This window comes from Perca fluviatilis, chromosome 13 (genome assembly GCF_010015445.1).
Source record: "Perca fluviatilis chromosome 13, GENO_Pfluv_1.0, whole genome shotgun sequence".
NCBI lineage: Eukaryota > Metazoa > Chordata > Actinopteri > Perciformes > Percidae > Perca > Perca fluviatilis.
Window position 1 is genome coordinate 27,989,181 of NC_053124.1, and position 27,999 is coordinate 28,017,179.

Sequence of the window (27,999 nt, forward strand, 5' to 3'; positions counted from 1 at the left end):
AAATTGTGTGGCCTAAATCCAGTTTAATAATAAAAGCATCAATTGCATTATTCTTTACAGTCAGTCAAACAATATGCATGAGCACCACAAGGATCTGCCTAATTTTATATAACTGCTCTTAAATCCTTTAAATATTCGGGGTTAGCAGAACTCTAAAAACTGACAAAAAAATACATTTGATAACAGTGATTGACGTTCATTTCTGTGCATCATATCTGGCATTGAATAGTGAGCTAAACTGTGGAAGGGCTTCACAGTCTGGCAGGATGAAGAAGAGCTACTCTGCACAGACCGTCAGAGAGGAGGGAGGAGATAGACTGTAGGCAAGAGTGAGAGAGCAGCCCCTACGTACATGGCCACACAGATCCAAACTCATACCCACATTCCTGTCTTTCTTAACATTTAAACATGTGGCAGAGGGAGTAGAGCCACCGGTGCAGGGTGAAATGTACCTATAAAAATGTTCTGATGTCAGTTCATGCTTCTTCGTTATTGGCCAAGGTGCGTTAAGAGGGCGGGGAGGCAATTTCGCGACCATGCAGCTCTAATCACAGGAGGAGATGAAGTGACAGGAGACCACAGTTGTTGAAACTTGGGGGCGAGGACAAGAGGTCAGTGCTCCCTCTAGAGGTCGAAAGACGGGAGTGCGGCGCAAGCGGTCGCCCGGGGCCCTGCGGTCCTGCCGGACTGAAGAGCACACCATCATTTCTCCAGTGGGACACAGCGGGAGCCAGGCTCGGACCATCCATTTCATAGACAGGGAGTGGGTGTTTTATGTTGAGCCGAAAGGAAATCAATGCATTGTAATTTTCACCCCCAGTGTGTTTAGGGCGTGTCATTTTTCCCTTTAAATCTTGCAATATCTGAAATTATTTGGAACAAAAGTGTCAATAATAAAATTCTTTGCCGTTTTAGAATTGATATGTTTGTTTTTTTAAAGAAATGAAAAACACTTCACATACAGTATTAAAACCTTTACTCGGACATGATACAACAAACAGAAAGAAGATTCAGAATTAATGACTGAAAAAAAGTATTCATATTTTTTTTTTTTTTTTTTCTTCTTCTTCTTCTTTCAATCCCCAAAGCACACAATAGTCAATCAGCTCCGTGTGTACAATGGAGTAGGATACAAACAGGACAAAGAACAGACACGAGAGAAAGAGAAAAAACTTGACAAAAAAGTGACAGATTCATTCTGATTTTACAGTTCTTGTATTTGTTTAATACTGTGTAATAAACAAAGGATGAATACCATAGTCGGAGAGAAGGGAGACAGGAAACAAGACAAAAAAATAAAAAATAAACAGTGTGTGAATTTCTTTACGGTGAAGAGTAAACAATTAAGGAAGATTCTAGATCTACCGGAAAATAGGTTTTCTGTTTTTCTTGACATAGGAATACCTGATCTGAATTTTTCAAGTCACTGGCCTTCTTTACTTCCCTCCTCTCTCTCTGGCCTACCCTTCACATTTCCTCCAACCTTAAACTCCACCAACAACAACAACAACTACTTCCTCCTTAAAGAGAGCAATCATATTCAGATGATGAATATTCAGATGATCTCTACCATCAAGTTCATTCAATGCAACCCGATCCTGCTCAGAAGTGTCTCTTGCAAACCAGACCTGTGGATTCTGGTGGCCTTCACCCCGTGTCTACAATAAGAGCCACAGTTTCTCCCTCATAATCTAAAATAAAATTCTGAAGGTTTTGTTTGTATTGCTGGTAGTATCCAGCTACAGCCACATATGACTCTAACACAGTAAAAACAGGTTGCAGTGGACCCGGTCGCAGAAAACACAACAACGCAACTAAAGAAGATCAGGTCATATATGTATTTCCCTGTGTCTTGGAAACCAAAGCAGATGTTTTAAGGGTCAGGGAACCCTATAAAAAAAAGCACCAATGCACAGGTTGAGCACCAAGAGGGGGCCACACACTGGTCTACCTCTCTCTCCGGTGACCAGTCCTCCCCTCTCCACACAAGCTGTCATTCCATTCCTATTAGGGCCCCTCTTTAGTATGCACTACACAGGCCAAGGTTAACGCACACTCTTTAGTGTACTGCACAATAATCACAACGTACATGACAAACAAGCACTGGGGACTGAGTGGCCCTCCATTTAAAAAAACGGCCACATCCGCAAACAACTTGGCAGTGATAAATAAACCAGTGAGGGTGGTGGTTTCAAGGCTGCATGGCACACACTGCCTCATTGATTATAATGGGATGGGCCCTGGCTCCAGGGGGCCTGTGTCAATAGGTAAAAATGCCGCCCTGATATCTAATCTATACACAATGATCTATTCTTCAGTCACAGCCTGCGATCCATTTAAAAAAAAAAAAAAAAAGCATATTTAATCAATGTATTTCTTTTCAGAAAGTGAGTACAGGCGGCGACAACAATACTGCTACACAGTCAAAAGGTCACAGCATGCGTCTGCCTTGAGTGCACACGGTTGCAACGACACACATTTGTGGGCGGTGCGGTGCGATCCGGCGGTCTCCCATAGTGACCGCAGATCGCCGCTGCTCTGCCGTCAAGTAAAGTAAGCGAAGAGGGACACGCGGCACTGAATCCCTTCCTTACAAGCTCTCCGATGCTTGTCCCACGAAAAGCTTCACATCCTTTTCAAACTTCCAAGTTTCAAAAGGATTATTTTACAAGTCAAAGCCCAGAAATGTTCAGCCCTCACGGGCGAGCAGTGGAGACGGAGCAATGTTGAGAAAGGGAAGAGGCAGGGTTGTATCGATGAAGCATCAGATCAACACGCCAGTTCATCATCACCCCTCCAGGCTGGCTCCTTTTCCTCTGTGCATCATTTGATTACACTGCTCAACAAACCAATATAACAGCGCTCAGCACATCACCGCCAAAGCTATAGTATATCTGCCAGTCAAAAGGCGTAGCTGCCGACAGATTCATTACACATGTGCATAAAAGCATACACACGTGGCCACACATACCCTATGACAAATGCTAAAAAAAAAAAATGAAATACCCAACCACCAGCTCTTGCTTGATCAGCAAAGCTTAAAGTGGCTTAGCATACAGAACCTGCACTGACTGTATAGCTTTTTTTTTTTTTATCATCGTCTAAATGACCTAAGCTCATAGCAAAATGTTAGGAAATATAGAAATGGCAAAACTTAAAACACATTGCTGTTATATGGAGGATGGGAATTCTAAAAAAAAAATTCACTGCCAATTAATATTAACTCATGTAACAGACTAAGCTACAAGTTGCAAATGCCAGAAACGTATACACATATTGCATGACAACTGTTTACCACAATATGAATATACAAGTTGCATATTTTTACTTTTTAAATGAATCATCAACAAAGATTGGCATTTGCAGTCAGCTGTGTATGTGATTAGAATGTTCTTCTTTTTTAACGTGGATCCAACTAGTGGATCCTTCAGCACTTGACTGATTGTGTAATCATTCCCATCTCCAGCTATAAACATGAGGCAGTAGCAGCAGGCTTAAACATTCAACAGAGGAAGCAAAAATAAAATCCGGCAGAGATAGTTGCTGAGATGTCAAACCTAACGGAAGATGAACACACAGCCTTAAGTCAGCCCACTCGCTAAGGGACAAGTGGGGTTGCACTCACGAACTTCATTCCACAGTCAAACTGTGTTAGGATAGCTGTGCTCTAATCCAGATCACAGATCTCAAAGTCTGGTGGCCACAAAATCCTTTTCGCTCAAGTCTTTGAGACCATACCACATTATATACAGTACAAGAATGCTAGCAGATGTTGGTGCTTGTCACCTAAATCATAAGCTTGCCACCACCTTACTATTCTTTGCCAACAAACACCAACATGAGGCAGCAATGGTGCAAGAGGGCCTGACTTTTCTCCACATGTAGAAAATGAATGGAAATCTGGGGACTACTTTGCAGAGTTGGCCCGCGCATATGCATGGATGGAGAAAAACTGAAACAACACCAAACTCTAAGGTTAGACCAACTTACTGACATGTAAAACAAAAACACCTGTCTTACAGGTCATCAAACGGTCAGCCTCCAAGTCCACATCACATGGGGGAGGCCAAGGATCTTCTCAGAGAAGTATTTGGCCTATCTGCAGGGCAGGTAGCTCATTCTGGTCAAAGTAGCTGGTGGACCCCAACATTCACCAGCTACTTTCATTGCTTCCACCAGCCTAGCTGCGTTCTAAAATACAAAAGACACAGGCTGTGTCTGGTAGAGTACAAAGACTTATCAGCCACAGCAAAAATGAACAAGCACTTAGATGATGCTCATTTTCCACAGTTGGGAGTCTACAATAAAGTGAGGGGTCATAAAGAAAAAGAAATCAAAGGAGGAGTCCTACATCCTAAGCAGACCGGTTTAATGAGTGGAGAATGATTTGTCTGTGTACTTGCATACTGTTGTTTGCATTGATGTAAATGTGCATGTCTTAAAACTAAAAGACCATTTCAGTTATTTAGCACCTGGTAGAGGACAGCTGTACCTCTTCCCTGTAGAATGATACTGCAAAATGTATGCATCTAATTTATATTAAACATGGTGACTAATAAGAAGGCTAAACATACCTCACAACGTCAACACTGTTTTAAATACTAACAAAAAAGGTAATAAATCTTTGTGTACCCCAGTATTGCTCACCTTTGAGCATGTGTAGACGGTTTAATTCATGGTTTAGTGTATTTCTCCCGATCACGTGGTAGCTGCATTTTACATTTCACTGCAATGCTCAGATTCAGTTGGCCACAAATTTCAATCACAGTAAACATCAAGAGCAATTGTCAATTAAAAATTCAGCCAATCAATTGCCAAGAAGAACAAACATTGGCAGAAGTTAGTGCAAAAGCAGCAGTGAGGTGTGGTTTGGCCCTGGGCTCAATAATAACTTCATGGTGATGTCCTTATATGGGAGGCAAGTCTAATGTTGATTCAACAGAAGAAGAAAAAAATAGAGCTTATAAATTTCTTTGTAAGAGCCACATATTTCACATTCATATGAATGTGAAAAGGCCTGTTTCTGCATGACTGTTTTTTCTTTTGTATTATTTACATTTACTGTACAAAAGTTGCAAGCATTGAGCCAATAAACACTGAATAAAGATTCCAAAGCTGCAGGTAGTAGGTGTAGGATTTCCATTTGATAGCACTAACTAATTTCATTATTGCATTACAGTAACAACACACAAGTAATTCAAACACCGGTGCATTGTTTACCAATCTGTAGTCACAGCCAGTGATTCATCCATTAACGGTGGGCTGCAGAAGTATTACAGATAAGCCAAACTTGACTTTGATTGATGACAATGGTGAAATTAATGTTGAGTTATTGCCACTGTCAGATCATTTCAGCTGGTCTCTATATTTTTCCATCTCTGCTTGTTTTACATAGGACAGAGTGCAGCATCTTGAAAACAAAGCAATGCCTCAAACAACTCCGATAGATGCTGACCAATTATACAAAAGACTACTTAAAAGCGCAAAGAAAATATTTCTTCTCTTCTATAGTCAATGGACAGCTGATACAAATACAATGGTTGGAATAAAGAGTAACCAATCAATAGCTAGACTGGTTGTTAGGAGAGACCAACACACTTGCCGCCAGCCAGTAGTGTTAAGTCCCAAACCTGGTTATCATTACAGGAAGTGGCCAATTATTTAGCAAGTTCTATAAAAAAAAAAAAAATCATCACATCTGATTCGAAATTGGATGCAATAATTGGAAAACCCTACACATAGTACCTTCAGGGTCATCTTAGGTGTCTGATAATATACGGTCATTTTTAGGAAACAGGAACATTTACACAGTTACAACTCACAAAAGTGCATACATGACCAACAGCAAAAGGAGGATTTGGAGGAAACAGGAGATAAAAGACCGACAACTATGATTTGTCTTGCATGAAGCTGTACTTCCTGCAAGCCTCAAGCGGTTTAAAATGCCAACCAACTGCCAAAATAGAGGAAAGGATTAAATCAAAACTAGGATTAGGAATACAAAATAAAATTCAAGTCATTCGTCTTGTCTTAAAAAGCCCGCTGTGCGCATCAGGGTGGGAGGGACAAAGTTTGTCTGTTCAACAAAGTGCTCCCACTCCCCTTTTCCTGGATTTCAATGCCTTGGAAAAAGCTCTCATTTCATGAGTACAGTACTTCAAAATAGAAACTCAAACAAGTTTCAGCATGAATATTAAAAATAAACAAAGTATTTCAATGTTTATGAGATTGGATGAACTCACTGGGAGGGGTTATCTGCCTGTCCATGATAGGACACCTCCTGACCAATAAGAAGTGAATTAGTTTGATGATGGGCAGTTGATTAAAATGCTACGCACCTGATTTTAAGCTAAAACCATACATGAATAACTAACCAGATAGTTATGGATAAAATATACAGAGGCGCTGCTAGCAGTGTAACTACAGTAAGTAACCCAATTAAAAACAGGGAAATATACCAGTTACGCAGAAGCAAAAACCCACTGTGAGATGAGGATGTGAAACTGAAGGCTAACTTAAAATTAAGACATTTACTGAGTATGTGTGATAAAAGGGGGACATATTCCTTGAGTCTTAACCCCCACGGTGGAAAACTGATTATGGGAAAAGGTATAAATGTGTTTGAGTGTGTATTAGCATACTGTTCATTCAGAACCATATCATCTGTGTATTAATTATGTTGCATTTCAATTCATGTATGCAAGTTAGGATCTGCATGTGTGAAGATAATTAGACAGTGTCATGGAATATGTGTGTGTGTGTGTGTGTGTGTGTGTGTGTGTGTGTGTGTGTGCGCACGCAAGTGTGAGAGCCGGTACATTAAAGCCAGCAGGTGTTGCAGTTCTAAGTGAGGCCCAATGAGAGGAACCAAAGACCCAACATGGGGTGACGTGTTGGTAATCCTGCTGTGCATTGGATCCTGACCGGACTGAACCTGGCTCCTCTAGGTGATCTGGTGAGGCGCCTCTAGCATCTCCATCAGGAAGGTGTCAATGGGCGTGTCTCCGATCAGTTTAAAGAAGAACAGGTGCTCCAGGCACTTCAGACCAATGGAGCGCAGTGCTGGGAGCCGGAGGAGGAGCTTTGCAAACCTGGACGATGGAGGGAAGGATGAGAAGGAGAGCAGAGAGAAATAACTGTAAGATCTATAAAATCATGTAAACTGAAAACAAGAATTCAGAAGATGCAGGAAGCATATTTTTGGTCCGTTTTGTCACTGCATCATATCCAGCCTCCAACCAACTGCTCTGTGCTACAGTGACATGTTAAAGCTACTGAGCTAAAAATGATTTACAGTCTTCATATGTCCGACAATCAGTGCCACCCTTCACAACCAACGACCTCACCTCTTACTTTTCAGCATGTCTGTGTGTTACTGCCTACCTGCCCTGCTGATCGGGGTATTTCTGTTTGCAGTAAGACTCAAGAGATGCGTACACCCTCTCTCTCAGGAGCTCCACCTCGCTGGGGTTGGACAAACCCTTGGCATCTTCAGGTGAAAAAAGAGAACATTTAAATTATCTCTATATGGAAATGAAACACATTTCACGTTTCCTATTACAGACATGAATTTGTCCACTTAAGGTTGGTGTCCTTCATTTTCCTCGTGAGTTTCAACTTTCCGCCTGTCTATGTACCTGGGTTGAAGAGGATGATGGCTCGAAGGCAGCCAAGCTCGGTCTTGTCCATTTGCATGTCTCTCATCTTGCTTACAAGCTCTGTCAAAACTCTGTAGAGAGGAGAGGAGATTTGCAGGGGGAAATTCCAGTTGGAGACAATCCCAGATTAGGGAAGAGAGAGAGGAGGCAAGATAAAGGACGGGAGAAGAAGTAAAAAGAGAGCAAGAAAGAAATAAAAAAAATGAAGAGGAAGAAAGGGAGGGAATAAGAGAGTAAGAACAACAGAGAGGTACCAGACTTTACGGTTACTTCTCAATGCAATTACTTTATGTCTAAACTAGCGAGGGCATGGTTGGGCTGCTGGTTCTGCAGATAAAAACAAAAACAAACACAAACACACACAATAATGTTAGTTAAAACTGGCAAACTGCTGCCACCAAATGGTGGTAAGTTCTGGCTGTGGCTGATTCTGGTGTTAACGACTTAATACTTTAATGGTTGGTTGTCTTTGTTTTATTAATAATTAACTGTGCTAACAAATGTGTGAAGGTTGCTGTGAAAGTGCCAAATGTTGAAGTCTACAATGGCTGGAGAGTAAAAACTTTATTGTTTCCCCGTTTTACTTTTTCAACACAGTCTATCTTCCACTATTTTGTCTTGCCCTCAACCAATAACTCCCAAGGAGGAAAGAGCATATGGCAGTCAAGGTTCAGGGACTAAACACATTTGTTTTTCTCCAAGCCTGAACGCACACTCATATTTTAGACGAATGTTCTCACTTACAGAAAGGAATAAAGATTCATTGACTTTTTGTTAACTTTAATGCCTTGTTTAATCTAATTTAATGATTTTGATGGGCTCATTTTAGGGTCAATTTTAAAACTGTAACTGTATCCACACGCATATTTGACAAGTTGTTTTACTTGAGATGTAAAGTGTTGATGTTAAAATGAAGAGAGGGCCAGAGCGAGGGAGTGATCGGTAATTTGGGTGCTGTACTGTATACTTTAAAAGCCATCCATGCATTCTTAAAATGCTTCGCAAATCTTAAAACCTAAGAAAGTAAAATAGGTGTCCTGTTATTCAAGAGAGCATTGCATGCAACTAGTAGAAACAAAACATGGACCTGGCAAAAATCGAATGCATACCAACATATCAGTATATTTTTAATCAATGGCGTTATCATGCTTCATCAGATGTGTAGCGCAATAATATATAGACTGTCAGTTATTAACTCAAGAGGCTTGGTGTGCACCATAAGTGCATCTTAAAACTGCCTGGAATAGGACAAAAGAGGAGGAAGAATGTGATGACCATTAGAGACAGTTTATTTTCTACTACATCATCCATCATCAGAAATGGACATTTAAACAGACACTGGACAAGCACACAATGCAGTGCATTGTCTAATCTATTTCTTTTTTTTTTATAAACACACCCAGCACAATGACTACATGTTTTATTCATATTAAGTTGAGAAAAGTATTATGTATACAATTTTTGGTACGCACCCATAGTGTATACCTTTAATGTTTAAAATGGGTACTTCCCATCATAGAGGGAGCATCATTGAAGAGGGCCAACACCACCTCTCAAAGGCTTAACGGTAAATCTTAACACACATCGACCTGACTGTGTAAAACGGTGTCCTGCAGTAGAGTAATACAGTATTGTGTCCCACTATTGATGCCCTGGGAAAGCTAGCCCACACATTTTGATTTGCTCATTATGGTCTGGCAAGGCTCAACAAGCATCTGGTTTGGTAACAAGAGGCATCATCAATGGGCAAAAGATGAGAAGTATTCTACAGGCGATTGGACGAGGTTTTGAGCAGTCAAAGCCGCAAACCAAATATGCTGCAGAATTCAAATTTAAATACAGTACTGCTCTTTGTCATCATCATCATCCTCATCCTCATCTAAACCATACCTCTAAAGTTCACTTAGTGACGAGTCAAACAATTTTTGTGGATGTCGTTCAGAATAATATCTTGTAGCGAAAACTGTCTGACTTCTACAAAGCTGCGGAAATGCCTAAAAGCATCAACCTTTTAGCTTTGGTTCTGTGTTTGTTTCAAGAGGAGGGGTTTAAGAAAAGTGTTTGTGTAGTGGCGTAATTACCTGTCAAATATGGCCCCAACCTCGGCATTGTGCGCCCTGTGTATTCAATCACAATGTGTTATTACAATGTCATTACACAGTTACATCGTTATTACAGAATTCTGTCTGTTTTCTGAGCCTTTCAGCTGTACAGAGAGTCAGTGCTTATATATGATTTCACATGGTGAAAATCTGTAGTGGTAGGGCTGGGCGATAACTCAATGGAATTGTATCGTGATTGAATCATATAATGTGATTAATTGATAATAACAAGCACATGCTAACTCAAATTTCTCAGAAAATCTGAAATGAAATATTTTAAGGGAATATCATTTGAAGATTAAGGTTTTTTTTTTTTTTACATCAAACTATTTGAATGCATGCACATTAACATAGTAAAGCGTACAGCTATTTTCTCTACAATATAATTTGAAAATGTTAATTTTGCACTTAAGTTCTTAATAAAATGAGAAGTCAGTATTTTTACATTTGTCACATAGACAATTTATTGAATTACCAAAAAATATCGCCCAGCCCTATGTAGTTATACAAACTACTTTCTGATACGTTTAAAACTGTAAAATAGTGCGCATGAGTGTGCATTAGGATTGTTCACATTTTTTGTGTCTAGACTCAAAGTTTTATTTATCTTGCCCCTGCACCCAAATCCCTGATAAACATGTGATCAGTTTTATGACATCATAAACTGTAGTCTTACCAACTATATTCACATGTATTAAAATAAGCAGAGAGGAGGTTATGATAAATCGTATGAGCCAAATGCATGAGAGCAGAAAACCATTAGTAGACATGAAAAATGATTAACCCTCAACCTTTAATAAGTGTTCCTTGCTACACGGTTATACATCATGAAAAATAACTTGAAGTCCAACTGATTTTGATGAATCCATTTTTTTTGTCTGCTGCAGCATACATATCTGCCCTGTAAATTGCTTGTTCCATGTTCTCCTTTGAGAACAAAAAAAAAACAGGAACCAAAAGGGGGAAATGTAACTATTTTGGTTATGATTGGCATAATGGTTTCATGATGGCGCCTCCTATTTTTGCATTTATTCTGCTGTTCCGGTATCCGATTACTTAGAGACCTTATTTCGATACAGCCAATCAAATATTGGCAGAAAAGACTTTGAGCAACAACCCACATTACCTTTCCTGTTCTTCCCATCTAACTTACAAATACACGTGAAGCAAGTTTTGTTTTGCACTTCAGGGCCTACCTAGTTGCCTCAAGTAATGCGCTACTAAGAAATTATATTCTGATATTTTATTATTTACATCCTCCTTGACAAAATATGATTCAGTAGCTTCAAACAGTTGCTGACGAGAAGCTGAAAGAAAAGGCTGCTGCTAAGAAAAATTAATAAGTTCGCCATAAGCCCAGTTAGCTTGCTGTAAACCTGACTGGATTTTTTGGACAATGTAATTACTGTGTAATTGACAGTGAATTGACACGTTGTGATGTAGTTGGGGTTTTTGCATAAAACTCAACGAGATTTGGAGTATTTTTTTTTTCCCACTCAAAGCACTCAAAATGTATTAAAACCTGCAGATGTAATCTACCCCTAGATAATGCAATAAATCATATCATCACATAAACCAGCACTTATTAGAGCATAAGACGTTTTAGAACTTAATTAAATAACATTCTGAAACAACCGTAAACACAATCTGGTGAAAAACATGTCATTTCACTTTTCTAGTAATTAATGGTTGATGCAATAATGCAGATGGCTGCAGAGGCCATGGCTGTAATAATGTTTTGTTTTCCATTTTATCATGGAATACGTTTTTCGGGATCTCAAACTAACAAGCTTGTTTAAGATATGAATGCACATAACTCTGGACTGGCAGTGTACTTGTTGCCACCAATCATTCAGAAGCCTGTAGAAACCACAAAGGCACAGTAATATTTCTATATTATTTATAGTGTGCCTGTTGCAGGTAACTTATTTTACAATGTTGTGACCTTTATAAAAGGAATTAAGATTTATGTATTATGCATTTGGATTTAATAATCACGAAAAGAAGATTGTAATTATTTTACAACCACATTTTTTTTTGTCAAGATGAGATCACAAAACAATTATTCTTTGGTCAGTAGAAAAGAAAATGTAACACCAAAATATATACCCATGGCCTCAACAACGTTCTGCACAATAATGGGATGTAAAGTCTATTTTAAGCGACATTCCTATTATATATTCACATTAGCCAGCCAGTGACTGTGTGCGTGTGCGCATGCATGTCTATGGGTAGGCATTAGTCACCAGCCTCCTGGCCATGCGCTGTCACCCAACAGGCATCATTAAAGAAGCAAAGTCTCTCAGCCAATCACAGCCAACGCAGAACACAGCAGCTGCAGAAAACCAAAGGGGAAGACACAGTATCCTAAACTCTTACCCCAGTCACTTATTCAGCCAAACATGAAAAATTCATGTAAGTAAATAAAAGCAAGTGTTCTTTTCTTTTTTTTTATCTAGCTCTGAGGACTGATGTGGATTTTCCAGGTCAATTCAAGAGAGGACTGTGGATCTATTTTAGGCTAAAAAATAGGTGGTCTTAATAGAAGCAAATTGATTCTAAGTGGAGTAGATAGGCCTTTGAAAATCACATTAATGCTAAAACTCTCCAGCGAACACAATTATGTTTATGTTGGCATGTCCTCTCCAGTTGGGTCAACAACCCAAACTTCTGAATGCTGGGAAATCACTGATGTGGTATGTCTGTCAGAGTGATACTGTTTATGCATATATGCATCGCTGTATTACCTGTCAAAAATGGCTCCAACACCTGCACTGTGAGCACTGTTCCTGTGGACATGCAGGCCGGTGGCCAGTAAAATCCCGTCCTTCACCGAGATGGAGCGATGAGAGAACGATGCAATCAGGAGTTCATTCCAGCCTGTGGAAGAGTTCGTGTGTCAATAAATATTCTAATAAATATTCTATTGCTGTGATGTTTGGGATTTCTTAATACCCGTTCTAACTGAATGTTCCTGGGAATTAGCAAATTGAAGATCTCTTACTAAACACATGCGGTCATTTTCCTGTAATAATTAACCCTTACTAAGATTTACCACCTGGGCTATTTCATAGCTGTATGAGACAATGGAATACTTAGTTCTATATATGTTAAAAAGGGTGAAGGTCTCCACCAGATTTCCTGACGATATATAAAAAACTAAAAACATACAGGGGGTTGCTAGTGGACTTTGTGAGGTCCAATTCAATAGCCTTGCAAAATAATCATGTAAGTTTATGTTTTCTTGACACTGACGCTTTTTAAAACTACACTTGTTGGTGATGTAAAAGATTGGACTTGCATTATAATAATTATAATATACTTGTCTAACAGCGTCTAATGTTTTGTGCACCAACATTTACATAGACAAGAGCACCAAATACTGTATAGGGAGTTACATAATGGTGTTACAGTAGAATATGATGGAGCAGCACAAAACCCTAAAATATCCGATTGGCCTAAACATTTTCTCGTTTGGCACACCGGCATTTTACTTTCCCTTTATTTTTGTGCTGTGTGGGTGCAAGCTAAAACTCTAGAGCCACCGAAAAAGAAGGAACACAAAAAGTATCCAGAGTTTGCATCAAACCAATTATTTTTTTTCTTTTTCAAAACAAGGAGGGCTGAGAGTACAGTATTGTGTCAGCTGATGTTTGACCGCTGTTGCAGGTCACAAAGAAGGAACAGGATCAAAATATGGGGACACGGTTGTGGCCGTAACTAAAACAATCTATCCGCAGAATTATTACTGATGTTTGAGTTACATTTATTTCTTACGTGATCCCTGTATCTTTGCTGTACACCGCCCTACCCGATAGTTATATGATATAAAAAGGTTCCACTGTAATATGACAGGCTGGTTTAGTCATTTAAATAAAGAATTTAACTGTGTTACTCTCAACATGTGGAGTCAGCAACTGGGTAATTTTTATTTATTTATTTATTTATTTATTATTATTATTATTATTAATAATAATAATTCAAAAAGGTGCTCTAAGCGATGTTGGGTAACCCAGGTGACGTATTGTAAAAAAAAAAAACGAGACTAGCTCGCCCCTCCCTCCTCCTCATCCTGTCCCTTCCCTCTCCCTTCCGCGTACTAACCCCCCCAAACCCCTACCCCCAAATCCTTCTGGTCGGTTATTGGCTGGAACTCTGTTTGTTATGTTTGGTGGTGCAGGTTGGCGCGGTTTCTTTTTGTTGCCGTTTGTGGAGCCTGGGCTGTCTACAGAGACCGCGTTTGTTTTTTACAGTGTGTTCAGGGGACAGGCAGCTCCCGGATAGGGAGGAGATGTTTGCTGTATGTGACAAAAAAAATGTTGTAGCCTAAAAAAAAACGTGTGACATCACTTAGAGCACCATTAAATAAAGTGTTTAAATCACTACTGATTCATTGAACCTTCTTGAGTGAACTAGGAGCTTACCTGCACGTAGCAGGATGACCTGGTCGTCCAGGGCCAGCTCAGAGAAGTGAGGGATCCTCTTAGCCCACTCCACCAGGGTGAAGAGCTGCTTGTCTGCTGCCTGACAGATGTTGGTGACAGGATCGTTGGGCTGAAGAAAGCAGATTTAGAGGATTTTTTTTTTTATTATTTCATCAAACAACTTGACTGAGAGGCACTGTATTATTCATACAACAGTCTGTAAAGATTGTTAAAAGAAACATGCAGTCTGAACAAATACAAGCATATACTTGAATATACTAAACTACAGACTTTGAATGTTACACAAAGCGCCTTTAAAAAGGAACACAGTTTGTGGTTAACTTCCACCATCCAGATTACTCACAGAGCTGCCACCTGAACTTCCGTCTGCATGAAGTTCGGTCTTTTGCTCTACAGCCATCTCCGCTTCCAAAATCTTCTCCACCGGCATCTCCTCGTTCACCGCGCTAGACGACTCCACCTCGCCCTCTCTTTCCTTGTTCCTCTGCCGTTCCTCTTGGACAGCTGCAGAACGGGGGGGGGGGATTGGGGTGGACAGAGAAGAGCACGGAAGAAAACAAGGACAAGAAGTGAGAACAAGTAGATAAGAGTAGAAAGGGCAAAATGTAGGAAGCAAGGATGGGTTAAAGGTGGTCAGTGTGAAAGAACGCAGAAGCAGGAAAGGTGCAAGAGCAAAGGAATGGAGTAGTAGGAAGGATGTGCCACCAGACAACAGAATGGATTAAATGAAAGAAGTAGAATTGGAGATCAACAGAAAATGTGTGAAGAGATTGGTGAAGCAGGATATAGCCATACAAAAAGCACCAAAAAAATAATAACTATGACCAAATTAACATAAAAAGTGCAAAATAGTGGAAGACATGGATAATTCATGATGAATTCAAAGTCTCTCATGCTGTCTTTCACACTTCTTTAAGGTCCACTAACAAGGCAGAAATGGACCGTATAAGACATACACAACAGAAGTCATTACTATTAACTAAATTGTTTTAAAGCTACATTCAAGAGGGAATTACAATGAAATGTAACATTGGTAATTTTGGAAAGTAGGCATTTTGCCCAGATGCAGCATCAGGAAATTGTTGTTTGTTTCTCTTAATCTCTTACCAAGATTAAAGAAACTAGGTTACAGTTTATTGCAGAAGACAACAGCATTTAGATTTATTTAAGTGCATGTAAATCAATGAAAACAACTCCATGCAATCACATTGCCTGCCCCTCCCCCTCCCCCCAACTTGAGGTACTATTGAAGCTGTCCTGTACAAAAATATGAAGTGTTTTATTCACTTCAGATTAACTATGAGGAAATTAAATAAACATAGTTCATGTCATATTTACTATTTTGTTACAAATCCTTCGTCATAAATCTACCACAACCACATAAATCAGTAGAGCGACTGAGGTTATGGGACTGGCTTGGTGAGTCAGGAACATCCCACTGTTGGGTTCTACAAACTTGGTTACTTCAGTTGTATGTTTAAAATCACTAACTTGCACAATTGTGCTAAAATTTGGGGGAATATGAATATAAAAAAAGCACCTAAGAGTCCTATAATGCTCACCAAATACGAATGTGAACACCCTTTAACATCCAAGCTGATAGTTGTGTCCAACTACAAAGAATGTCACTGTCCAGATACGTATAAATGGCAATATATTAACCAATAGTCACATGAAATTGACATTTCTCAGTAAGGTTTATAAATGAATGTGTTCTGTATATTGTTTTGTTCATTTGCTGAACAGCAGCAAACGGAAAATATGCAGGAGCAGCAATTATAAGGGATGTCATTGCTTTGGTTTAATTTATGATTCAAACACCCAATAATTGTTTAAACAAAGTCTTTGTCAACTAAAAAAACAAGCATTCTGTATTCTTTGAAGATTAATTAATTATTAATTTGAAGTCATTAGATTATTGGAAGAAGTAGATTGCATCGTACACGTACACTTAATGTCAAGCAAAGCAAATGCTTGGAAAAAGATTTTTTTTCTACTCAATATCACCATCAGTCTGCAACTGTCACTGTGTCTGGATTTGATACAGACTTGAAAAATGTGTGACAGTTTGGAAGCCAAGATTGCCTTAAAGAAATCTGGGTGGGCAATTGAATTAATCTATCCAACCAATACAGGCATCAAACGTACCTTAAACAAGGAAATGAATGTTCCTGAACAGAAGTGGAAATAGGTAGCAAAGTAGGATGATGATTAAAAGAACGTGTGCAAAGTCAGCAAACTTTCCCTGGATCTATAAAAGGTTCAAAATAAAAACATGGGGGAGTGATTCAAGGCTGGCACTGGTCCACCTCTGAGCACTGGCAACAAACTATGGAAAAACATTTTAAACTAGCTCCTTCTCATGTATATGCAATGTAATATGTCCCTGCTTCTCGCTCACGCATACAGACACAGACACACACCCCTCCCTCCCTCTTCTCCTTACATCTGTCGTTCATCGTGGCCACTACAGAAGGAGGGAGGGGGGAGAGAGAGAACGAGAGAAAACAAAAAGAGGAAGAGAGGGGGAAAGGGGGTTAGTGTTTACAAGGCTCACCCACCCCCATCTCCCTCTCTACCACTCTAGTCGTTCTTTCTATCCCCTACTGTACAAATATTATAAGTTCTATTAATTACACAGAAAAAACGTTTAACACTGATACCATGCTTTACTGATGCATTTACTACTATTCATAGATCAGGTATAAGATCTCATTTATGGTTCGGGTGAAGTTAAAGAGTTTGTCTCAGGATTTACAGGTTGAGAGAGATAATGAAGAAAGTATCTGCCACAGAAAGCCGCTGCCTTTAAGGCCGGTTACACACTGCCGGCGTGGCGTGAGCGTGGCGTTTCTGTTGCGTGGCGGCTGCGTGGATTTTTCTATGTCTTTACACACCAGAAACGTGTCCGACGCGGCGCTGCTACCGCTAGCCTTGTCTGGACACATATATGTTTCCCATTGATAAAATGAAATACCATGTTAAACATAAATATATACTGATTTGATTACAGCAAAGACAATGTCGGCAGTATTGACCGCAAAATAGGCTACAGAATATTTCGTTCTGTATTGACAGGTGCAATATTAGAAAACCAATATATTTTTTTTTTTATTACATTCATATATCTGCATTTATATCAAAACCTAGAGGCTTTCAAACATCAACCTGTCATTTATTAATATGCATCAGTGTCTAAATGACATATAACCATATTTTCCTATTCTATTTTGCCTGGAAACGCTTCCAACACGCTCGCATCTCGCGTGAAAAATACGCGTCGGTCCTATTTCTAGCAGGCACACGTCGCGCGTCTCACACAGGCAGCGTGTAAGCTCTAACCTGTTAACATGGGAGCCGAAATATAAATGGACCCGCCACGCGGCTAACACGCTCGCGCGACGCGTCCAGTGTGTAACCGGCCTAATGATCCTTTTACTGTATCTGCGTTAATTTAATAATCCATGACTACGGGGATCATTATAACAACAACAGTGACAAACTCATCAAACATAACCTGAGGTATGTTCCAACTACAATCAAAGTAGCATTGTAGTGTGCTGGGGCATTAAGTCCCAATATGATTATCTAATATAGTTACATTTAGCTCTTACCTACACTGCTCAACTGAAAGACACTTAACAGCAAATAATCTTAGACTGACTGGCTTGAAAATGGATCTATCATGTTTTTTTTATCGTTAAGACACTTGTACGACGCTGCATGACGATGCATATAGGTCAGTTGTAGTTTTTGAATGTGTCTGCATCCATTTTTAATTTAAAGCACTTTGAGCATTGCATAAATAAATAGAAGCTATTATCAGTTCATCAGCCAAATCATTGTCTCTAATATCAAAATGATATACATGAAATTATGGAGTGGTAAACTAAGACAATTCCATTATAGTGATAGCAGTTTTAAAGTTTTAATTTCAAACATATTGGGAATGTGGTAAATTGTTTAATAGCTGCTAATGAGAATTAACAGTGGAGTTTGTGCTTTTTTATTGGTACAAATCACGGGATGTATTCACCGGTGACTGATGTCCACCTGAAGACAAACAGCTGGTAAATATGACATTGAAAGTTAAGTGATTCTTCTAGGCCATAGGTTTATATGGAATCAAATGCCTTTATTTCCCCCCACACCTGCAATCAGTGTAGTAGACTATCAGGGTCAGAGCCAATCAGAGGCAGAGTAGGTGCTGGGCCGGTCTGCTGCTAGCTAATGTTAGGCTAACGCGTGGTTTGGAAGTTGGCAAACTCTTTATTGCCTCCCACATTGTCAACGGCAACGCACAGCTTCAACCCTTCCGTTCTTACCTTTCACGATAAAGACCCTCAACATATTAACTACATCAATGCTTACCAGAGGAAACTTCTTTACATGGTGAGTTGTTCAATATATTAAAGTAATTTTGCTTTTAATTTTGCTCTTGCCTCTTCTTCAAGTTTTTATTCGACATAGTACCGTATCACCTCAAGAAAATATACTGAAACAAATGTATAAGTGACTAAAAAGGCAATTTATTATTTTGGCTGGTAAAAAATATGCCAGTCCATTTGGCCATTGATCAAAAAGTTAATTTCTGACACTGTACACACATACACACACACACACAGAAAAAGACCTGCTAGATGTCAGACGCACCGTGCGACCGATGAACATGTTTAGTCAAACATTTGTGCCGTATGTGTGTGACCATAGTCTGCAAGTTTGTAGGAGCAGGTCAGCCCAAAGTGAAGTTGGCAAAACTTTAGATTTTATTTTGATGAATATGAGTAGTGGGCTCTTTATTATTAGTGTTAGTCCCACAGATCAAATAGGCCACTGTTAAGGAAACTAATGTGTTCCAGATTCAGCCACACAGAAATAAACCAAACAATCAACATCTTTACTAGAGGTGTAACGATTCTCCAAATTCGGAACTCAACTCAACTTGAGCAACTGTTCAGTTCATACCTCGTTTTTTTTGGTTGACACAGAAAAAAAAACACTCAGCTTTATAAATTAACTTCACATAGAGGGAATCGGTCAGCTGGAAGACTGAAATGCAACACGAGACCGTGGATGTTTATGTCGCGGTTTCAGAACCGTTACACCCCTAATCTTCTCTGATGAGTGTAACAAGAGTAGGAGCCTAACATTTTTGTCCCCCCCCCACACACACACAACAAATACACCACAGCAAAGTTAAGAAATCTTCTTAAAATGTGTCAGCTGAATAGTTGTCTACAAATAATGATAATGTATCCACTAAAACAGCCTTTACAACCAAAGATTTTTGTGAAAACGCACCATTATGTGCATTTAAACCTACAATTGCATGCATGGAAAAATGAAACGGCCTCGTGTTTTGGGGTCATGAGCAGAAGGGGCTGAGAACCAGCCATCTACACAGTGTGCTGAAGTGCCCCTGCTTGCTCACCTTCTCTCTTCATGCCCATGGCCAGGCACTTCTGGTAGCGGCAGTACTGGCAGCGGTTCCTCTGTCTCTTATCCACCATACAGTCTTTACTGTCCCGACAAGTGTAGGTCAAGTCTTTGCGTACTGTGCGCTTGAAGAAGCCTTTACAGCCCTCACAGCTGTAGACACCATAGTGCTTACCTGGAGGGTGTGGGGAGGAGGGAGGAAAAGAGCCAAAGAAGTAAGACAAGAGGTAAGAAAATGTGTTTCAAGATAGAAATTTTAAAGGATTGTTTACATTGTTTACACTGTAACAACTGACCCAACTTATAAGGCAAGGCACAGAAAATAAGAGTAGTATTTAAGGTGTCTAGTCACCAGAGGATCTGTCTCCGCAGATGGCACAGAGGCGTTTCTGGGAAAGCATCGGACCTGGGCTGTGACACGACAGCTGCTTCAAGCCTAACGGAGGTTTCACATCGTCGGAGCTGCTCACTGCATGAAGCCCTGACATGGACACTGTTGAGTTGATCTGAAAGAACGATAGAGGAGAAGGTGAAAACAATGACGATTAGGTGTTTTCATGTTTCACTGTCAACAAAACCACACAAAAAACATCACGGTGAGAGGCAGGCACGTTCCCCTTTAAGTTCCTCCCTCTCTTTAAGCCCTGCCTTGCCTCTTATATCTCTGACAAACTGGTTAGAACAGAGATAAGATAAGGTCTTAAGAACAAAACTCATGACATCTGGCATGTGAACATCAAGGCCAACAGACGATAGAAGAAATATGAGTGGGGGAAAAACCTAATTAACAAAGTTCTGCTGCAAATATTTATTGTCCAATGGCAAAGAAAGACAGAGTGACATCCATTATATATATATATATATATATATATATATATATATATATATATATATATATATATATATATATATATTTTTATTTATTAAGTACAAAATATAGAATTAAAGAATATCTAAATATAAATATTCATTAATATTATACATAAAAAGTGTGATTTACTGGATATTCTATTTTGGATTAACTGCCACTGTGGTTGTAGCAAGCATCAATCAAGACAATCTTAGACATTGTCAAAAACCCAAATTTAAATTTTCAGAAAGGTATAGCTTGATATCTTTTAAGTTGTAGATTTCTACTTTCCACTGCAAATAAATGAAATGTATGTTACATAATAAACATTTTAAATAATGTCCCCTAAGTACAAGTCCTTCTTTACCTGTGGGCTGCTAATGGGGCCGTAGCCCACCGATGGTGTGCCAGGTAGACCAGGCGAGCCCAGCGAAGAACTGATGACAGAAAAGGGGGAGCCGATGCTACTGATGGGGCTGTTGACCCCTGAGGTGGTGATGGGAGGCACGGAGGTCATGGAAGCAGCTGAGGGAACCAGCGGAGGGGAGCGCTGGCCTGATGGAGGGGAGGACACAGACGAACTGTCTGGGCTGTGGGAATCTAATAAGAGACAGCAAGAAGAATAATAGCAAACAACTAGTTTAATCACTAATACAAATAATGTTGTGCAAACAAAGGCTAGGCTTCTTAATAGAGGTGATACAGGTGTAATACAGGGGTCATTTTAATTTAGTCTCATACTCAAACACAAACACGATAGTTATTATTATTATTAATTCATTCATTCACAATACCACTTCAAACATTACAATAATATAGCTGGGGTACAAGATCAATTGGGTAGAGTGAATGGGTCCCCCAAAGAAGCTTGAAAAGCTTATAGATGGGGGCCCATGATTCAAGAAAGGGTAGTGGTACAGACTATTGAATACACAATTACCACAAATGATGAGTAGATGCACGCAAAAGGCGCACCAGTACATACATAACATTACATAAACATACACATACAATCATACACATACATCCCAGTAGTCCATGAAAAACAGTTTTATATTAGATATAGGTTAATAAGAAATATTTTTTAGTTGTCTTTTAAAGTTGGAGATAGAGGGCAACACCTTGAGGCATTCATCAATCCCATTCCAGATCTGCGGCCCCCTACAGACAACACTCATACTGGCGCGCACATGTCGGCGACATTTTCCTGATATAAGTGGTTTGATTTTCGTTTGGTATGTATGCTGGGGGCTGGAGATAGGAACAAGACTACTCAATCTGGAGTTCAGCCTGTTGACAATTTGGAACATAAGGCAGGCATTATGATATTCATTTAACTCAGTCAATCTTAATAACTCAAAACGGTGGAATAAAGGTTGGGTGACAGAGCCCGTATGACTTTCTTTTGCAAGGATATAAGTTTTTTAAGATGGCTGGTGAAAGTGTTACACCATATCACATTGCAATAGTTAAGGTGTGGTTCAAAGATAGTTTTATACAATGTGAGAAGGGCAGAAAGAGGAAGAAAATGTCTGATCTTATAAAACAAGCCAACATACTTGGACAATTTGTTTACAAGATAGTCAATATGACATTAAAAGCTGAGTGAGTCGTCAATGAGGACCCCCAGGAATTTAGTGGAATACACTCTTTATCTCCTGCCCATTTATTTTAATCAGGCAGTGATCAATGTTTTTCAATTTTTTTACATGATTTAAATAAAATGAAGTTAGTTTTGCTGACATTTAATGACAGTTTATTACATTTAACCAGGAGTCCACTTTGGTTAATTCTGAGTTTACTATATATTGTAGAATAAGTGGGTTCCTGTGTGATATAAACAAATTTGTGTCATCTGCAAAAAAATTATTTTATGAAATATTTTAGAGGAATTTATGAAATCATTTATATATAAATTGAATCATTTATTGTCAACCATATACCGCAAATGCTGTAAAAATAATAATAATGGGCTGGAACAAAGCGAATATAAAACAAATTTGCAAATATATTTATCTATCCCTAGTTAAACAACACTACATTTTCTAATTCTACAACTACTAAGCAGACTTGCCTTTTGCAACTCTAGGTTTTATTTTTATCAAGAGAAACTGTTGTTCCTTAAGCCCATCTGGGGTCCATTTTAAGTGAGATCAATCAAATGTTGCAGATTGAATGGGTTTTACATGACAATAAAAATGGCATGCTAGTAATTACTGAGACCTCAACTGTAGTGCTGGTCTTGATTTGATTATAACTAAATGATGCTTAAAACAATCACTTGCTAAACACTAAACACCTCAGTTAAACATCCTCATTGCACAATGTAAAACATAAAATGTGGATTTTTACTCCCAGTAAAATGTGCTTTGCTTTTAACATCCCAGAGTGTGGTTCGTAATAAAACTGTGTTGAACAACTAAGGACAAGATTTGGTATGACAGGTTTACAAGAGATGTACAATTATCTGACTGGTGTACAATCAAGAGGAAGAAATTAATTTAAGTTTCTAGAAGCCTATTTTTTGATCCATTATCTGAATCTGGTGGAATTTTGGTCTGGTTTTATGATGCCAATTGTTTTGTTTTTTTTTGTTTATGCTGTGGTTTGTATTGTGTTGGCTTTCTTCTGCAGCTGGCTGTGTGCTGCATTTTCACTGCTTCAGGCTGTGTACTTGGTTGTCGTGTGATCTAATCTATTTTCTTGCCTCAAACACATTGAAAAGAAATCCACCAATCATAGCTCACACAAATCACTAACTGCGGCTCATGGAGGACTGTTCGTGGACTACCATTTGAATACTTATCAAGTCAACAAACGCAAGGAATCGTGTTTTCTTTTCTGCTCATTTGTAATTTAAAGTATTATTTCCACACAAGACTCAATCAATGTCTGACAGTGGTACAACTCCAACTCTGTCACATATTTCACCAATCGCTCTGAATAAGCACTTGTAAGGAATACTGGCTTCAAGGTGAATTGTGTGATCCTGTGAGTCCTGTGGGGCCATTGCTTTCATGATACTGTACAGTGTTTTGGATAAAGGCGAATAAACTCTGTACCCAACAGTGAATACAGTCACAGTAACAAAAAGTAACATTAAGATGGCATTTTATATAACAAAATGATATTAAAAACAAATGTTGCTTTAGAGAAATTGTGGGATGGTAATTTGAACGACTAAACCTGACTGACTTAAATCAAATGACGTTCTTAAAGGCAGTGGGTCTATATATAGTTCAACTGTGTGCCAGCTGTAACTCATGTATTTTAAAAAGCATTAATATGTTGCATGTTAAGTACTGGTTAACGTTACATCATAACCCATATCGTTCATAGGCCTGAATTTACAGCAGTCGTAAAAACAAGTGTAAGTAAGTAGAATTTGCATAGTCGTAGCTAATGTCAACATTAGTTTTAAGATGCAATTTTAGCTCGACATTCATGTATTTGCATTGCTGATAACAAAATCAGAGCAATTATTTTCTCACCTCTACTGTCTCCCATGATGGTGGTTAGGGTGCAGGGGCTGGGTAGCAGCTACACGCCGACGGGCTTCCGTCTCAAAACCGCCCGCAATCAAACTCTAGACCGCGGACTGAGGCCCGGGCCGGAGTTGTTTTGGGAAACCAAAAACGGGTCTGAAATTCCAACACAAGACAGAGCTCATTAGATAATGATGTGACACACTCATATGCCCATTTAGTCATAACACTGTAAAACATAACATCCTCAGTCTATTGCTGTGTTGTGAGTTGCCTGTATGCGTGTCAATAGAAAGATTTGTGTAGCTATTTGATGAATCTTTGGCATTATGTAACGTTAAGGTTAACGTTACAGCAGGACTTTGCAAAACAGTCAGCTGCTAAACCGATACCTGGGCAAATACATGGGTTATTTAATAAATAAGAAACAATATATCGAGACCAAACATCGACTATATTAACTTGGTTCAACGCAGTAAAGAAAACGTCCCATTCCACCATATAGCTAGGTAGATGGAGCCCTGACAGATGGCAACAAACCACCGCTCTACCCAGCTAACGTTAGCCATCGCATTGCTCGTATACTAGCTAGCTAGCCTTTCTTTTACTGTATATGATACTAGCTAGCTAGCTAACGTTACTAGCGAACATTTAAAATGCTTGTGCCTAACGTTACCGTAAAGCTAACTGAACAGTTTGTGTTAGCTATCCTCCTCGAATATACATTAAATCGTTCAGCTCTGCATGATGTGGAAGACAAACAGGTCTTTAACGTTACATTTTGTTGAAATTAGCTATGCCATGTCGGGTGTAAGCGCTATAGCTAGCTAACTAGCTAGCCACCTAAAGCTAAACTAGCTAAATGCACCGAGTAGAGCTAACGCAGAGAGCCAAGAACAGACCAGTTTAGCACTGGTAGCCCCACCTATATCTCATTATCCTAGACACAAACTAGCTAAATGTAAATGTGTAGAGTGGAAATAAATACGGATTACTGACGGTTTAGCGGCACAGCTTCTTCGCATGAAAAGATGTGTCGACTAGGCCCCGTGTGTGTGTCTGTTTCTCCCCCCACTTTGCCTCTTAGTCAACCCTCCCTCCCCCTGCAAGGATGAAAACATGATGATGGTGGATGATTTGGCTTAGTGCTCTCTTACAGTTGAATATTTGGCTGCAAAACACTGCAGCCCGACTTCTTAAGGCAGGAGAAGGTTGTGTGTGTGGTAATGTTACGTCTGGCATGTCACTGAGGGAGAGCAAGAGGTCAAAAGGTCAAGACAAGTTCATCTCTGTATTGCTGGAAAAGGTTATTGCAGGACATTGGCAGACGTGCTGCAGATGGAAAACAAACCAGTCTTACAATCATGTAGATATCAAATTTATATCATCTAATTGCCAACTACCTACACAGGAGCATCAGAAATGTACAGTAGACTGATGTAGAGTGGCAAAGTAAGTCATTAATTAATCGATTAGTTGTCAACTATTTGCCAACTATTTTGATAATTGATTCATTGGTTTGACTATTTTTTTTAATGAAAAAGAGTGAAACATATCTGACTCCAGCTTCCATGTGATTATTTCTTCACTCCTTTATGACAGTAAACTGAATATTTGACAAAACAAGACATTTGGAGATGTCATCTTGGGGTTTGGAAACCACTGATAGACAGTTTTCAACATTTTCTGACATTTTATAGCCCAAACAACTAATCGATTAATCAAGCAAAAAATGGACAGATTAATCGACAATAAAAATAAATGTGAGTTGCAGCCCTAGACTGATGTCTGGAAGAGTCGGGATCCTTTATAACTGCGAAGGACAGAGCCTAATTTTTCTTTGAGGCAATATCGGGCAAAAGGAAATACATTGGATTTGCAATACAATAACATATAGGTTTATGTTTACCTCAAATATACCTTTAATTTCACTGTCAACATAGATGGATGGTGTTTGGTCTCATATCCATGCAGTAGAAATCAATTTAAACATTATTGACCACGTATATCCTAAAAATCCTACAAAAAACACACATTTATGAATGCTGGCAGTGTATTTTTTATTTAATTTATTTATACTCTTTATTGATCCTGGGGAAAGTATAATGTGTAGCACAACATATTCATTTGTACATTTTTCTGGGACCAAAAAACTATGTTGAGCCATCCTATAGACTAAGAATGATGGCAGATAATGCACCAGTTGGTGTGAGAGACTTTAAAATGTTTCAGGAGTTGTTCCCTGGACCTCCTGTGTGGTTGGAAGCTCCCGTGGGTTTTTTGATGCTTTATCACCCTCAAGGGGGTTAAAACGGCATTACACACAACTCACTTTTTTAAAAGATATTTAAATTTACATTCTTTCACTTTCCAAATTAAACGTTTTAATATATATTTTTTTTACATTCCAGGCAGTCACTGTTGCATTGCATTTATTTCACTACTGAGTGACAAAAAAACAAACAGCAGAGATAAGAGCAGTCATAATCACTTATTTTGTTAAAGTTACATTATTGTTAAAGTTGATCAATTGATAAAGATTAAAAAAAATCAGTTTACTAATCTGTACCAAATTTTGTGGAATTGTTCTTAAAAAATAATAATTTTGCATTATGATATTGATACAGACAATCAACTAGTATAGGGTATAATGATCACTCAACTATTATAATAAGTCGTATACATTAATCGGACAGTTTAAAACAATGCAACCTTTGTTACACTTACTTTTTGATGTTTGTAATACATAAAGCATTTTTGTCCTCAGAACTTTTCAAGAGTAAGCATGGTTTGTTCAATATCTCAGAAGCAACTGTCTTCTAAAAGTTCACAATTAGCTCAGAGGACACACACATAACAGAACATGAAATAAGAAAGATGCATAAAAGCAATAGTTGGGAGCCACTTAGATTGTGCAATAGAATTCAGTGGTTGAGAATTTCATTTTTATCTCTTTATGTCTTCTCCCTCATGTGTCCCAGAATTTGGCCAGTGACACATTCTTTTTTATTATGATTTTTTGCTCTGTTCTCCTGCACACTGGATTTGAAATCAAAAGTGTTACGCATCTATATAAAACTACACATTTTTGAATTGTTTGCCTTATTATTCCCTCTCAAAATGTAGGCAACCGAAATGATTGAAAATGTTATATGAATTTAAAGTAATTTAATTATGCAATTAATATTACACATCTTTTGCACTCAGTTTGTCTGAAGCCTGCAACCCTACAGACGTCAGCAGACACTTTGCATCTTTCCTGATGATGCTTCTGTACTATTGTCATCTTCACTTTTTTTGTATTCGTCTAGTCTTCATCAAGTGAAACACATGCTCAGTTTGACTGTGGTGACATTCTGTTGTTTGTCCCTAAACAAATATTTGTTTGCTTTATCTGTTTGGCATCATTATCCTGCCAAATGTTGTATAAAATTCAGGGGATGTATAAAAATGGATATCATTTCTACAATAATCTCCCAATATGGACATAAACACCCTCAAAGCAAACAAAGAGTCAGCACTTTAAGATCATACTCAGTGCTTCATTTCAAATCCAATGAGCTGGAATACAGAGACAAAGCAACAACAAAAATGTCACTGTCTAAATATTTGAACCTGCACTGTATGTGCCTGCATGTGTGTGTCTATGTGTGCGTGTGTCTACATGTGTATGTATGTATGTCGGCGAGGGATTAGACCCAGTGTGTGTCCACCAGCGATTAGCCTGGTCAGTGGGCCTGTTGTGCATTCACTCAGTCCATTAGCATATTAATGCAGCCTCACTCTTGATCTCCCTCCCACCCTCTCTCTCTCACTTCTCTTTCTCTGTACATATTTTCCAGAATGAGTTGTCGCTTCCTGCTGCTTTAATCTATAAATATCGCCAATTTACGCCACTCGTGCTGTGAACCAACGGGCTATTTCGCCACACAAATTTCAAGGTGCCTGCTCTTCTTTTCCCTCCAAAAATGTCCTCTTGTTCTCTCTCTCTCTCTCTCTCTCTCTCTCTCTCTCTGTCAGATC

At 38.9% G+C, this 27,999-nt stretch overlaps 1 protein-coding gene across 4 annotated transcripts; it reads right to left on the reverse strand.

Annotated features, from left to right (window-relative positions):
• Positions 1 to 959: 959 nt before the first annotated feature.
• On the reverse strand, positions 960 to 25,099 carry rxrba (retinoid x receptor, beta a). 4 transcript variants are annotated; one of them, XM_039819806.1, is made up of 13 exons: positions 24,976 to 25,099; positions 23,983 to 24,132; positions 20,859 to 21,091; positions 19,994 to 20,147; positions 19,637 to 19,816; positions 16,652 to 16,672; positions 14,549 to 14,709; positions 14,185 to 14,314; positions 12,508 to 12,640; positions 9,740 to 9,775; positions 7,638 to 7,729; positions 7,384 to 7,489; positions 960 to 7,091 (listed from the first exon to the last, which is right to left on the reverse strand). In XM_039819806.1, exons 2-13 carry the CDS (start codon positions 23,996 to 23,998, stop codon positions 6,944 to 6,946), a joined length of 1,410 nt encoding a protein of 469 aa, XP_039675740.1. In that variant the 5' UTR covers positions 23,999 to 24,132; positions 24,976 to 25,099; the 3' UTR covers positions 960 to 6,943. The 4 variants fall into 4 exon arrangements, with proteins under 4 accessions (XP_039675740.1, XP_039675741.1, XP_039675742.1 ...); XM_039819807.1 differs by lacking the exon at positions 16,652 to 16,672; XM_039819808.1 differs by lacking the exon at positions 9,740 to 9,775.
• Between the last annotated feature and the right edge of the window lie 2,900 nt (positions 25,100 to 27,999).

Coding starts and splice junctions, on each gene's coding strand:
- rxrba (XM_039819806.1), bottom strand. Junction 14,710..16,651: donor GGCCACGATGAACGACAGAT/GTAAGGAGAAGA, acceptor CCCGTTCTGCAG/CTGTCCAAGAGGAACGGCAG. Junction 7,490..7,637: donor CATCATCCTCTTCAACCCAG/GTACATAGACAG, acceptor TTTCACCTGAAG/ATGCCAAGGGTTTGTCCAAC.